Source organism: Plasmodium yoelii, assembly GCF_900002385.2.
Source record: "Plasmodium yoelii strain 17X genome assembly, chromosome: 14".
In the NCBI taxonomy this organism is placed as follows: domain Eukaryota; phylum Apicomplexa; class Aconoidasida; order Haemosporida; family Plasmodiidae; genus Plasmodium; species Plasmodium yoelii.
The window spans coordinates 2,043,175-2,057,553 of NC_036186.2; the positions used below are offsets into that span (position 1 = coordinate 2,043,175).

General features: G+C 22.5%; 3 protein-coding genes across 3 annotated transcripts; 1 reads left to right on the forward strand and 2 right to left on the reverse strand.

The window, feature by feature from the left end:
• Nucleotides 1–60: 60 nt before the first annotated feature.
• On the reverse strand, nt 61–2,886 carry PY17X_1451700 (protein TOC75, putative; the record flags this gene model as incomplete). The annotated part of the gene is made up of 1 exon (XM_718577.2): nt 61–2,886. One exon carries the CDS (start codon nt 2,884–2,886, stop codon nt 61–63), a length of 2,826 nt encoding a protein of 941 aa, XP_723670.2.
• A 1,537-nt stretch (nt 2,887–4,423) lies between these two features.
• On the reverse strand, nt 4,424–6,201 carry PY17X_1451800 (CPW-WPC family protein; the record flags this gene model as incomplete). The annotated part of the gene is made up of 2 exons (XM_022957659.1): nt 4,424–5,856; nt 6,009–6,201. 2 exons carry the CDS (start codon nt 6,199–6,201, stop codon nt 4,424–4,426), a joined length of 1,626 nt encoding a protein of 541 aa, XP_022813012.1.
• Nucleotides 6,202–8,889: 2,688 nt separating this feature from the next.
• Nucleotides 8,890–13,243, forward strand: PY17X_1451900 (splicing factor 3B subunit 3, putative; the record flags this gene model as incomplete). The annotated part of the gene is made up of 5 exons (XM_022957660.1): nt 8,890–12,075; nt 12,255–12,323; nt 12,488–12,634; nt 12,791–12,892; nt 13,106–13,243. The coding sequence occupies 5 exons, from the start codon at nt 8,890–8,892 to the stop codon at nt 13,241–13,243; spliced, it is 3,642 nt and encodes a 1,213-aa protein (XP_022813013.1).
• Between the last annotated feature and the right edge of the window lie 1,136 nt (nt 13,244–14,379).

Below are 14,379 nucleotides of genomic sequence, written 5' to 3' on the forward strand. Positions count from 1 at the left end.
TCGCATATTTTCTCAATTTACAATTTTTCTTCCTTTTGAAAAACAGACATATTTTTAAGATTATAACAAATATTTAAATTTGGATATATCTCTATTTAATTGCATTACTAAGGAAGGTAAAATATTTTTAGAGTTAATTTTAAAATTCAAAAAAACATTTATATTTGAAAAGATAATACCAAATCCATATGATGGAATTTGTTTTTTTTTTTGTTTTTTTTTTAAATAATTTAACTTAATAAAATTTGAAGTAGCCATATTTTTGTTTTGGTTATTAGGTATAGATGATATATTACAATTTTGTTGTTGCTTATCAAATAAATTATAATTAAGAAATAAATACAACTTCATATTTGTTAAATTTAAAAAATAATTATTAAATAGTATAGGGAATACTAATTTATAATTTAACCAACAGTTTATTTTATTTAGATATTCATTTGTAGCATCATTTATATTTACATTGTGTATGTTATATTTATTACTTTCGGATAAATCATTTTTATATATTTCTACTTTTTCAATATGTTCTTTAAAACCTTCCAAATTATTATTGTGTGCATTTTTTTCATTATTCATATTGAATAGCTTATTAATTATAGCATAAGGTATATCGATAATTTTTTTTTTAAACCATCTGTTATCATTATTTAAAATATTTATTCCTTTATAATTCCATAAATTTTTTGTTAAAGAAAATTCTAAATTTATTAACAATTCTATATCATTTATATTTAAATTAATAAAATTTAAAGGAAATTTTTTTCTCAACTTTATTTTATCATGTATATTATGTCGAATAATATGTTGTCTCTTCTCTCCTTCTTTTTCTATTTCTTCATTCTGATTATTTTTTTTTTTTCTTTTTAATATATTTTTGAGATTAATAATATATTTAGATATTGGTATTTTATAATTTTTATTAAAATAAAATGTGTAATTCAAATGTATATTATTTATTTTATTAATATCATAATATTTTTCTTTATTAATATCTTTAAAATAAGATAATAAATATGAATAAAAACTTTTAGTATTAACACGTTTGCTTGTATTATTCTCATTTTTGTCCAAAGATATATTTGAAAAACTTTTTATACAAAAATTTTTGTTTGTATTAAAGTGAAAAATCAAATCTATTTTATTTTTTAAATTAAAAAAAGTGTTTAAAAATTTTGTCTTTTCAAATATATTTGAAGAACACGCATTTAAAGAAAATGAACATTTAAAAGTAGATCCATAAATATTATATAATTTATTAAGTAAGACATCATTAGTTTTTCTTTTTATAAAATAATTATATTTAGAAATTACAAAATTTTGAGCCATTTTACTAATTTTGGAATCATTTTCCACTTTTTTATCTTCAGAAGATAGCAAACTTTGGCTAGTTAGTGTGTTACTGGGTGTTTTCAAAAAGTATAAAAAATTATGCAATATGTTTTTTTTAATTTTTATTTTTAATTCAAAAATTGTATTATGAATTTTTTTAATATAAAAAATGAAGAATTTATTTGTATGCAAATAATTATAGATATCTTTCGTTTGTATAAAACCTTTTAAACTTTTTTGTTCTTTTTTCTCACTATTTTCTTCATTTTTTTTTTTATACTGACTGTTAATAATATTTGTAAAATCATTTAAGAATGAATTATTAAGTTCTTTTTTGTAGACTTTATTTGTATTAAAACCATAAATTGAATATGATGGAAAATTGTTTTTTAGTTTTTCTATTTCTATTGTATCATTAACAAAAATTATATCATAATTATGTTTATTATTTTTGTAATTTAAATTTTGAAAATATTTTATTCTCAACTTGTCAGCAAAATTTAAACTGTGTAAATACGAAAATGTCAAATTTATGCAAAATTCCAACATCGAATTAAAACTTTTTGATATACTTGGAATAAATATCATGTTTTTATTTTCTATTACATCTATTTCTAATATATGCTTATTGATACTTTTGTCAAATATTAGTCTAACATGTATATATTTGAATAAATTAGATTTTATTAACAAGTCATACATTTTTTCATCCCAAACAAAAATCGAGCTTTCTTTTATATTCATTTTTTTTTCAAACATTTTTTTTACCTGATCACAATATTTTGGGTTTTTTACATTTAGTTCGTATTCTAATATATCCTTACTTAAGATATTTTCACGTTCAAAAATTATTTCTTTTACATTGTTTATGTTATTATTTTTTATTTTTTTTTCTTTTGTTTCCACATTTTTACTTTCATTTTTTTTACCCACCTCTTTATAAACATTAACTTTTATACAATTTTTATCAATTACCAATTCGTTAGCATATATTATTAATATTTTTTTATCATTTTCGTTTTTTATTTCATATTTCAAAATATTGGAGAAAATGTAATTATTTTTAATATAATATTCATTTATAATTTTTATTATTTTGTTAATGTCTTTATGTCTAATAGTGATTAAATTGTTACATTTCAGTAAATTTGATAATTTATTTTGATCAATTATTGTACTATTATTTATTATAACATTATTAATTGTAACATTATTAATTATTTTATTACTATCATCTGTATTATTTTTTGTGGTATTTTTAAATGAATTCAAATCTGAATTTGTTTTTATAATTTTTTTATCCACATTTTTAGGGTCTCGTATATTAACATTTTTTTTAATCCTTTCCCATATTTCTTTTAACTTATTTTTATTTTCAAGATAAAATAATTTATTCAGGTTTACTTTTTCATATTTATATTTTTGATGTCCATATATTTTATTTTGTATGTTATTATATCCTATTTTTTTTATCTTATTACATTTTATATTAGCTAAAATATATATAAGAATAATAAGTATTATATATTTATAAAAGCCTGAAACATTTTTCATATTTTTCATTGGAAGCATAAAACATTCTACAAAATATACAGGATGTTGTAAATTTATGTATTATTATATCAGCATAAGTGTGTGTGAATATATGTACAACATATATTTTTTTTTATATACATATGCAAATATCTTGTGTAAAATGTGTTACACAATAAAATCATAAAAAAAAAAAAAAAAAAAAAAAAAAAAATTACATATCACCAAATTTAATTACATCATTTAAGTACTTGCTTGGATTGCCATCACATTTTCGTATGCCCTAATTATTTTTTTGTTTTTATTTTTTTTTAATAAAAATTTATAGGAGATAAAATAATTTGTAACTCTCCTAAATTTGATAAAAAAAATTGTTAACAAATTCTCTCATTAGTGTTATATTGCCAATTTTAGTTAAGCATAAAATTTAATTGCTTATGAAACGGGTTTATCTTTTTTTTATCTTTTTTTTATCTTTTTTTTATCTTTTTTTTTATCTTTTTTTTATCTTTTTTTTATCTTTTTTTTTATCTTTTTTTATCTTTTTTTTTATCTTTTTTTATCTTTTTTTTCTCTTTTTTTCTCTTTTGTGATCAACATTTTGGGGGGCACAAAAAATACATTTCCTGCTAATATAATTAAGAACAGTTTTAAATTGCCCTAAAATATTCCATAACATTGTAAGCTCAATTATAATTTTTTTTTTCACTATGCTTAGAAGTCAACTACATAGCATGTTTATGTAGCGCATACTATTACTACTATTATATAGCTTGACACGCTATGTGAATTTTCCACTTATTTAAACAAAAGATTGAGATGATAAAGTTGCAAGAAGGGAGAAGAAACCCTGTACATATATGATTATAACAAAATTTTGTTTATAACATTTAAAAAAAAAAAAAAAAAAATGAAAAATAATAAATATAAAATGTAAAATAATAAATATAAAATGTAAAATGTAAAATAATTCGAAGAAACATTCTCATAATATACACACCTTTATGTGCAATGATGACACAACAACTTAAAATGCAAATAAACAAATTTCGTAATATAAAAAAATTGTAAAACGGTATAAAAAGTGAACCATATTTATTTATAGATTTGAGAATGGAGAATAAAATTATATCTAGTTATATTGAACAGTAATATAAATTATAAAACTTATATTATTTTTTAAAAGTAAATTATAAGAGAATATCTGATAAAATTTTTATCACATTTATTTTACAAAATAAAATTTTATTTCAATGCCCCTTTAAACGTCCAGGTGTATATAAAAAATTGGCATATCTTTAATACCTTTTCAAACATAAGAAAATTGGTTGTAATTTTATCGTTTATTTAGGGTTTGTTTAGGGTTTGTTTATAGCTTATTCATTCCCGTAAATTATTTATATTCGAATTGTGTACGAGTCTTATTCTTCATTCGTTTTAGTTCGCCATATAGAATCTGTTTATATTTTTTCCAATTTTTCCAATTTTTCCAATTTTTCCAATTTTTCCAATTTTTCCAATTTTTCCAATTTTTCCAATTTTTCCAATTTTTCCAATTTTAGGCTTGTATAAAAGAATAATCGAATTTTCCAAAAGTATATTTGGTTCTTAATTGCTTAATTGTTTCATCAATAGTTTGTTTCATTTTTTCATTTTCAGTCGATTCTTTTAATAATATAAGATCTTTAATTTTATCATCTGTGATAATAAAATTTTCACTATCAATATTTTCAAAATCTTGTATAACAATTTTACTTTTATTTTTTGATTTATTACGATTTTGACCATATTCTATTCCTTTATCTGCATCTAAAACTAAACCTTCATATATAGATCCTGAAGAACCAAAAGGTCCATTATTAATTGATGGAATATTTATCATAGTGTTATTACTATTTCTTATTCCGTAAATTTTTAAATTTTTTTCATTCTGTTCATTTTCTACTTTTTTATTATTTGTATGTTTCAAATTATCATATGGAAAATTGACTTTACAAGCATATGCCCAAGCTTCTTTCATTTCGTTAGTATAATTTTTAAAAGATACAATATTATTACATGGCCCTATATAATTTTTTGGAGCAATACAAATATTTTTTTCTTTTTTTTGATTAATTAATTCCCAATTATCAGGACATGGAAAATTAAAATTTTGATTACTATTTTTATTTTTTGTATTTTGAATAAATGGCCAATGAACAAGACAATTTTTAGAAAAATTTGATTTATCTTCTTTACTAAATGTAGATAAAGAAATTTGTTTAGCACATGGTCCTATATAATTTTTTGGAGCAATGCAAATCGAATTATTTATTTGTGATAGATTCCATCCAGTTGGACATAAAAAAGAATCAAAATTTTGTTCATTATCTTGATAAATTGGCCACTCAATATTACATATATTTTTTAATAATATTTTTTCATTTTTATTTAAATTATTTAAATATAAAATATTTTTACATGGGCCTGTATAAGATTCTGGCCCTATACAACTTTTATTATCTGGACTTTTTTTCCAACCTAATGGACATAATATATTATAATTTTTTTGATAACAAGGCCAATTAACATTGCATATATCTCCCCATATCTTTTTTTCTGATTTAGAAAAATTAGTAAAATTTTTTTCTTTTACACATATATCTTTATAACTTTTAGGAGCATAACAAATATTTTTTTTTTTTAGAATCCAATTTTCTGGACAATTTTTTGTAAAATCTTCTACACATTTTCCTATACAAGGCCATGATACATTACATTTTACTGAAAATTCATATTTATTAATTGCTGTTTTATTTTTGAAAGATACTTTTTTTTTACATGGCCCAACATAGTTACTTGGGCTTAAGCAATTTTTTCCGTCCCCAAAATTTACCCATCCTTCTGGGCATAATTCGGAATAATTAATATCACATATTTCTTCATCTGGGTTTGGTAATTTAAGATCTTTTGCTACTTTCCCAAGTTCAGCTATTATCTTTTTCTTTAGCACTGCAAATTTGGAAAAATTAATAAGCGGAAAAATAAGCGGTAAAAAAAGCGGTAAAAAAAGCGGCAAAATGGGTGAGCAAAATGAGTTGGCAAAATGAGTGGGCAAAATGGTGAACAAAATTAGTTGGCATAACTAGACATTTTAGTTTAACCTCCAAGAGGAACTTTCTTCAAAATTTTTGAAATGGAATTTATTAGAGAATCGATAAATGAAAAATTGTCATTAAAAATATTCTCAATATTATTTGCATTTAAAATATTAACATATTTATTTTTATCATTACTTAAAGATTGTACAAAAAAAAAATTTTCCTTATCAAATATAAAGAAAGCCAATAAAAACATGAAATAAAATAATATATGTTGTAAAATCGACATTTTGACAATTATTTAAATATTTCACAAATTGATACAACAAATTTACTTTTTTATACTTCTATATATTATGGGTATTTACACAAATATATTTTTTGGATTTTTTAATAAAAAAATGCCATAACTTGATAAAACAAATCAAAATTAACAAAAAATAAAAGTAAAAAATAGACAATATACCAAGCACATCCACACTACTACTGAGCACTACATAATCACTGCATAATCACTACATAATCACTACATTCAAGTGTTTAGAAAGCCCACATGTATTGGCCACCACTAAATGTTGCAAATATTGTCCGTAAATAAGTCGAATAATAAGAAAAAAAAACAAAAAAAAACAAAAAAAAACATAAAAAAAACATAAAAAAAAACATAAAACAAATGTGTATATACACTAGGCAATACTTATTTAATAGTACTTATTTAATAGACTTATTTAAGCATACAAAGAAAATTGTATATTTATTTATGTACATATTTTTCGTAATGTTTATATTATTTCCAAAACAGTATTATATAAAATGAGAAATTTTAAAATAAATACATTTCCCATATATAGACATGTTTATAAAATCAAAAGATAATTTACTGCATGCCTTTAAAATGATGGCAAACAAATTTATATATATTCATTTTTTCACATTTGTTTAATTACCTAAATGAGAAATAATCAGCTCTAAATTTATATCAATTTTTTTAAATAAAATGTCTATTACTACTATGTTATTATATTATTATATTATTATATTTTTTTTTTTTTTTTTTATTTAATTAATTTTATTGTCCATAATAAAATGATTAGACTATTTCAAGAGAACTGTTTGTTTATTCACAAAATTTTGAGTTTGTAGTTGGGCAAAATATATAATCATTATTTCAATCTTTTCAAATTAACAAATTTGTATATTCATTTTTTTTGATACTATCATATAATGATAACCATCTTTTATTTTATATCAAACCTTTAATAATGATATTTTATTGTTTTATTTCATATAAAAGTAAAATAATTTTCTTTTTACCCCATTCCGTATTTTTATAAGTTTGCTTAGACCTTTTTGGGATAATATTACGAATTGTTTTGGACTATTATATACCTAATAAATTTTTTACCACCTTTTTTTACCACCTTTTTTAGCATGCTTTTTTTTCACACCCTCATAAGGTTCCCATTTTGTGATCAAATATATTTTGCCTATAAATGTAAATTAGGGCATTCAAATATTGTGAACACAAAATAAGAATTTACGAAAAATTATAAAAAGAAATACAATATATATAAACAATATTTTTTTGTAAAAAATTAACAAAATAAATATATAAGGAAAAAATAAAGCCAGCAAAATAAATTATACATATATATACACGCCCCAATTATGTAAATTAATTTTATTCAGGGTAAAGCATTATATATATTAAGTGTAACGGAAACGCATACATATATTATCGTATTCATCGCATATCATCACATCATCATACATTAAATATATTTAACACAAAAAAGGATAAAAAATATGAAAAAGATGTGAAAAAATATGTGAAAAATATGTGAAAAATATGTGAAAAATATGTGAAAAATATGTGAAAAATATGTGAAAAATATGTGAAAAAATATGTGAAAAAATAATGCCTACATTTTTATACCATCCGTTCAAGCAATAAAAAAATAACAATGATAAATATTGGCCTATATTGAAATGTTATGTAAATAAATATTTATTTACATATATGCTAATTTATATAATATATTTTTTTTAATCTAAAAATAGTAAGAAAAAAGGAGGGTACTTTTAACCTTTATTTTAAATAATAATATTTTCCCTCACAATTTTTTAACAAAAGCTATATAATATTATTTTACTTTCAAATCAAAAAAAAAAAAACAAAAAAAACAAGAATATATCTACATAACTTTTTAATAACAGTTTCGAACATATTTTATCATAACCACATCATAATATTTGTCATATATCAATTATTAAAAAAATTGAATTATACAGCATCCATTTTTATTTTCACTAAAAAAACATAACAAGGTTAAATGGTAATCAATATAAACAGATTAAAGAAATCGGAATATATATATATATATATTTTTTAAAATAAAACCTAGAATAAATTCCCCCAAAAAAAGAATTTATAAAAAAAAATAAGTATATTTCCAGCATAATAAACATAAATTAAAAAAGTTCTAATATATACAGAAAAAATAGAATGAGATGACCTTATATATGGATGTATATTTCTGAACAACTAGCCATTTATCCAAAAAATACCCATGAAAAAAAAAAAAAAAAAAAAAAGTGAAATAAATCGCAGACTTATATATAAATGATGATAAAAAAAAAATAGTAATGTAATACTTTTTTTTAGAACTTCAATTGTATAGTTGTTAGAAATATTTTAATTTAATAACAGTTATAGGGGGTGGGGAAAAATATAAATATTTATCTTGTGTAGTATCCCCAATAATAAGCTAATACTTGTATATACACATTGACAAAACGCATATAGGGCTCATTTTATAAAAAAAAAAAAAAAACTTAAAATCTACAACCCTCCCCCATACTGATAAAAACAGTGTAATTATATTAAAAAATTGAATTTATATATTTTAAAAAATAAATATAAGTGAAAAAAAAAAAAAAAAAAATGCCAATATTGTATCATCTAACTTTACAAAAGCCTACAGCAATTACCAGAACAGTATATGGAAATTTCTCGGGACCAAAAGCACATGAGATAGTAGTTGCAAAAGGTCAAGTATTAGAATTATTAAGAGCTGATAAACAAGGTAAATTAAATGTTATAGTTTCTAAGGATGTATTTGGTATAATCCGAAGTTTAGAAATCTTTCGATTATTGGGAAGTAATAAAGATTATATAGCAATTGGTAGTGATTCAGGAAGATTAGTAATATTAAAATATGATGATGAAAAAAATGATTTTATTAGAGTACATTGTGAAACTTATGGTAAAAGTGGAATAAGACGAATTATACCAGGTGAATATATTGCTATAGATCCTAAAGGAAGAGCCTTAATGTTATGTGCTATTGAAAAACAAAAATTTGTATATATATTAAATAGAGATAATAAAGAAAATTTGACTATTAGTAGTCCTTTAGAAGCACATAAATCTCATTCTATATGTCATGCTGTAGTTGCATTAAATGTTGGGTTCGAGAATCCAATGTTTGTTTCGATAGAACAAAATTATGAAAATTTAGATAAACAAGTTCTTAATGCAAATGAACAAATAATGGAATATCCAAAAAAAGGGTTATGTTTTTGGGAAATGGATCTTGGATTAAATCATGTAATTAAAAAACATACAATACCTATTGATATTACTGCACATTTATTAATACCCTTACCAGGAGGTCAACAAGGACCTAGTGGATTAATTGTTTGTTGTGAAAATTATTTAGTATATAAAAAAATCGATCATGATGATATATTTTGTTCATATCCAAGACGATTAGAAGTTGGAGAAGAAAAAAATATATCCATTGTTTGTTGGACAATCCATAGAATCAAAACATTTTTTTTTATCTTAATACAATCTGAATATGGTGATCTATATAAAATAGAAGTTAATCATGAAGATGGTATAGTAAAAGAAATAATTTGTAAATATTTTGATACAGTTCCAATAGCTAATTCTATATGTGTATTAAAATCAGGAGCATTATTTGTAGCAGCAGAATTTGGGAATCATTTTTTTTATCAATTTTCTGGTATTGGTAATGATTCTAATGATGCTATGTGTACATCTAACCATCCATCAGGAAAAAATGCAATTATCGCATTTAAAACACAAAAATTAAAAAATTTATATTTAGTAGATCAAATATATTCTTTATCCCCAATAGTAGATATGAAAATATTAGATGCAAAAAATTCAAATCTTCCACAAATATATGCTTTATGTGGTAGAGGCCCAAGATCATCATTACGAATATTACAGCATGGATTAAGTATTGAAGAGTTAGCAAATAATGAACTTCCAGGAAAACCTAGATATATATGGACAGTTAAAAAAGATAATTCAAGTGAATATGATGGATATATTATAGTAAGTTTTGAAGGAAATACACTTATATTAGAAATTGGAGAAACAGTAGAAGAAGTATATGATAGTCTTCTTTTAACGAATGTAACTACAATACATATTAATTTATTATATGATAATTCTTTTATTCAAGTATATGATACAGGAATACGACATATCAATGGAAAAATTGTACAAGAATGGATACCACCAAAAAATAAACAAATTAATGCAGCCACTTCAAACGGTTCACAAATTGTAGTATCTCTTAGTGGTGGTGAATTAATTTATTTCGAAATCGATGAATCACATACTTTAACTGAAATATTTAGAAAAAACATTAACGTTGAAATTTTATGTTTATCTATACAACAAATACAACAAAATAAATTAAGAGCTAGCTTTTTAGCAGTTGGCTGTCTTGATAATGTAGTACGTTTATTATCAATAGAAAAAGATCAATATTTTAAACAATTATCTACATACATATTACCAAATAATTCATCACCTCAAGATATATGTATATCTGAAATGAAAGAATTGGGAAATCAGAAAGAACACACTATTTTATATTTAAATATAGGACTAAATACAGGTGTACTTTTACGAAGTGTAATAGATCCTATATGTGGAACATTAAGTAATCATTATTCTAAATATTTAGGTGCGAAATCTGTTAAAATTTGTCATGTACAAGTTAATAAAAATCCAGCACTTTTAGTATTATCCGAAAAAACATATCTATGTTATGTATATCAAGGGAAATATATTTATTCCCCATTAAATTATGATGTATTAGAATATGCATCATCTTTTTATTCTGAACAATGTTCAGATGGATATGTAGCTATATCTGGAAACAGTTTAAGAATTTTCCGATTTTATAGACTTGGTGAAGTTTTTAGTCAAAATATTTTACATTTAACATTTACTCCAAGAAAAATTGTCCCATTACCATTCCCTTCATTATTTTATGATAATGACACATCTTTAGAAATTAAAAGAATCAAAAATATACAAATGTTAGCTATTATAGAAGCAGACCATAATGCATATGATGAAAATACACAACAAGAAATACAAAAAGCATTACGTGATATTAAGCTTGAAGGAAAAGGAGAAACACAAGATGGAGGAGATGAACAAGAAAATGATGAAGAAGAATTATTATATGACCGTATAGGAACCCCAAAAGCTGGTTTAGGCAAATGGGGATCCTGTATTAAAATTATTAACCCAATAAATTTGCAAATTATAGATAAAATATCATTAGAATTAGAAGAAGCAGCATTAAGTGTTTGTGCTTGTGAACTTGAAGCATTACATTGTTTAATAGTTGGAACCACTACGAATATGACATTAAAAAATAGAAATGTACCATCAGCATCTTTAAGAGTATATACATATGATATAAATTATAAACTTAATTTGTTACATATTACACCTATCGAAGATCAACCATATTGTTTTTGCCCATTTAACGGGAGAGTTATAGTATCTGTTGGAAATAAATTAAGAATATATGCATTAGGAAAAAAAAAATTATTAAAAAAATGTGAATATAAAGATATTCCAGAAGCAATTGTTTCAATAAAAGTTTCTGGAGACAGAATTTTTGCATCTGACATCAGGGAATCTGTTCTTATATTTTTTTATGATTCTAATCAAAATCTTATACGACTTATATCTGATGACATTATACCTCGATGGATAACATGTTCAGAAATTTTGGATCATCATACTATTATTGCTGCGGACAAATTTGATTCTGTTTTCATTTTGAGGGTAAGCTTGTTGACCTTTTTTATAACCCCGTTTTGTCACCTCGTTTTGTCACCCTGTTTTATAACCCCGTTTTATCACCTCGTTTTGTCACCCCGTTTTGTCACCCCGTTTTGTCACCCCGTTTTATCACCCATTTTTATCACCCCGTTTTTAAGGTGCCGGAGGAAGCGAAGCAAGAGGAATACGGAATAGCTAACAAATGTTGGTATGGTGGAGAAGTAATAAATAGCTCAACAAAAAATAGAAAGGTAAGTACATGGATCTAAAGATAAAAAATCATTTTCCTTACGAACCACTGTACATTATTATGGATGAATTCCCTTGGAACATCACAATATAATATACATCTACATCTATATCGGTTCGTCGCCAATTTTATTACATTTTTTTCATTCCTATTTTTGGTACCCAGATGGAGCACATCATGAGTTTTCATATTGGAGAAATTGTCACGTCCTTACAAAAAGTTAAACTATCTCCTACAAGCAGCGAATGTATAATATATTCCACCATAATGGGAACCATAGGAGCCTTTATTCCATATGATAGCAAAGAAGAAGTAAGAAATGGCTAGCTAATAAAAATATTCACATATAAATTAATGGATGGAAAAATATGAACAGTGAAAAATATTTTTATGTCTTTTTAATACAATAATAATTATTGGGATTTTATTTTATTTTATTTTTTTTTTTTTTAACTTGCTTTCATTCAGCTGGAACTAACTCAACATTTAGAAATAATTTTAAGGACAGAAAAACATTCTCTATGTGGAAGAGAGCACATATTTTTTCGTTCCTATTATCATCCAGTTCAGGTAAAAACCGACATAAAAAAAAAAGATAAAATGAACATTTTTTGGAGTCGCCTTTTTTATATCCACTAACTTTCCTCACATTAAAATGTTTTCACCTATTCATACGTCTACATATGTCTACATATGTCTACATACATGTCACATATATTCCCACATATGTATCTACGCCATATACCTACGCCATACATTTTTGTCTATGCCCTTTTTATATAGCATGTTATTGACGGTGATTTATGCGAACAATTTTCGAGCCTACCATTTGAAGTTCAAAGAAAAATTGGATCCGACTTAGAAAAAACACCAGACGAAATTTTAAGAAAATTAGAAGACATAAGAAATAAAATACTTTAACATATATATATTTTGAATTATATTTGCCATTTTAATTAATTTATGTTTTTTTTTTTTTTTTTTTATTTTTTTTAAAATAATAGTATTAAATTTTTCTAAAAATTTTGTTTATACTTTTTAAATTATACTTTTTTTTCTTCTGTATTTCTTTTTCATTTTTTTTTCTACAAAATTGGTATTTTTTAAAAATTCGAAAAGGCATGCCATAGACATGTGTGCGTATATATCTGTGCATATATATCCATGCGTTTGTACATGCGTTTCTGCACGTATATAACCATATACATATTCATGTAATGCCATCATTTTTTTCTCCACTCTATTATATTCCCATATAAATAAACAACACTAAAACTGTTTATCGTTTTTTACTTAAATATTACAAAATGTTAGATATTTTCCGAAAATATTTCATGATAACAATATCGCATATATTTTTAGTGTATTAATTAGGAAGAGTATTTATTTAAAAGTTATTTTAATCGCCTTTTCCAAATAAAAAATAAAAGACAACACATAATAACATCACTGTTTATATTTCCAATTTTGTAATTCAGTCAATTAAACAACTATGCACACACACACTTTTTTTTATAAATCATAATGACCAGATTAAAAATAATAATTAATTCTTTTATATCTATATGTGGATATATATATATATATTATACATATGTAAGGGAAATATAAATTATATTCGATTTTTTTTTTTTTTTTTTTAATTTAACATTTTAATACATAGTATGAATATATATAATACTAATTAACATACAGTATTTGACAAAAACAACAAAACAAAATGAATGGAAAAAAAAAAAAAAAAACTTTATATATGTATTTCTTAATATATAATAATTTTAACAAAATTGTAAAAAGAAAATCTATAAAAAATAAAAATTATTCAAATATACATTGTTTTTTTTTTTATTTCGGTTTTATGTATATTTTTTTCAAAAAAAAAAAAAAATATTTATCACCTGCTACTATAATAAACACTTAAATTTTATCATTTCTTTTTATATAATAATAAAAAAAAAAGATAAACAAAAATTAATATACTTACGTTTTAATATCATAAAAAATAAAATTATTTTGATAAAACACAATAAAACAAAATATTAATTATAATAAATATA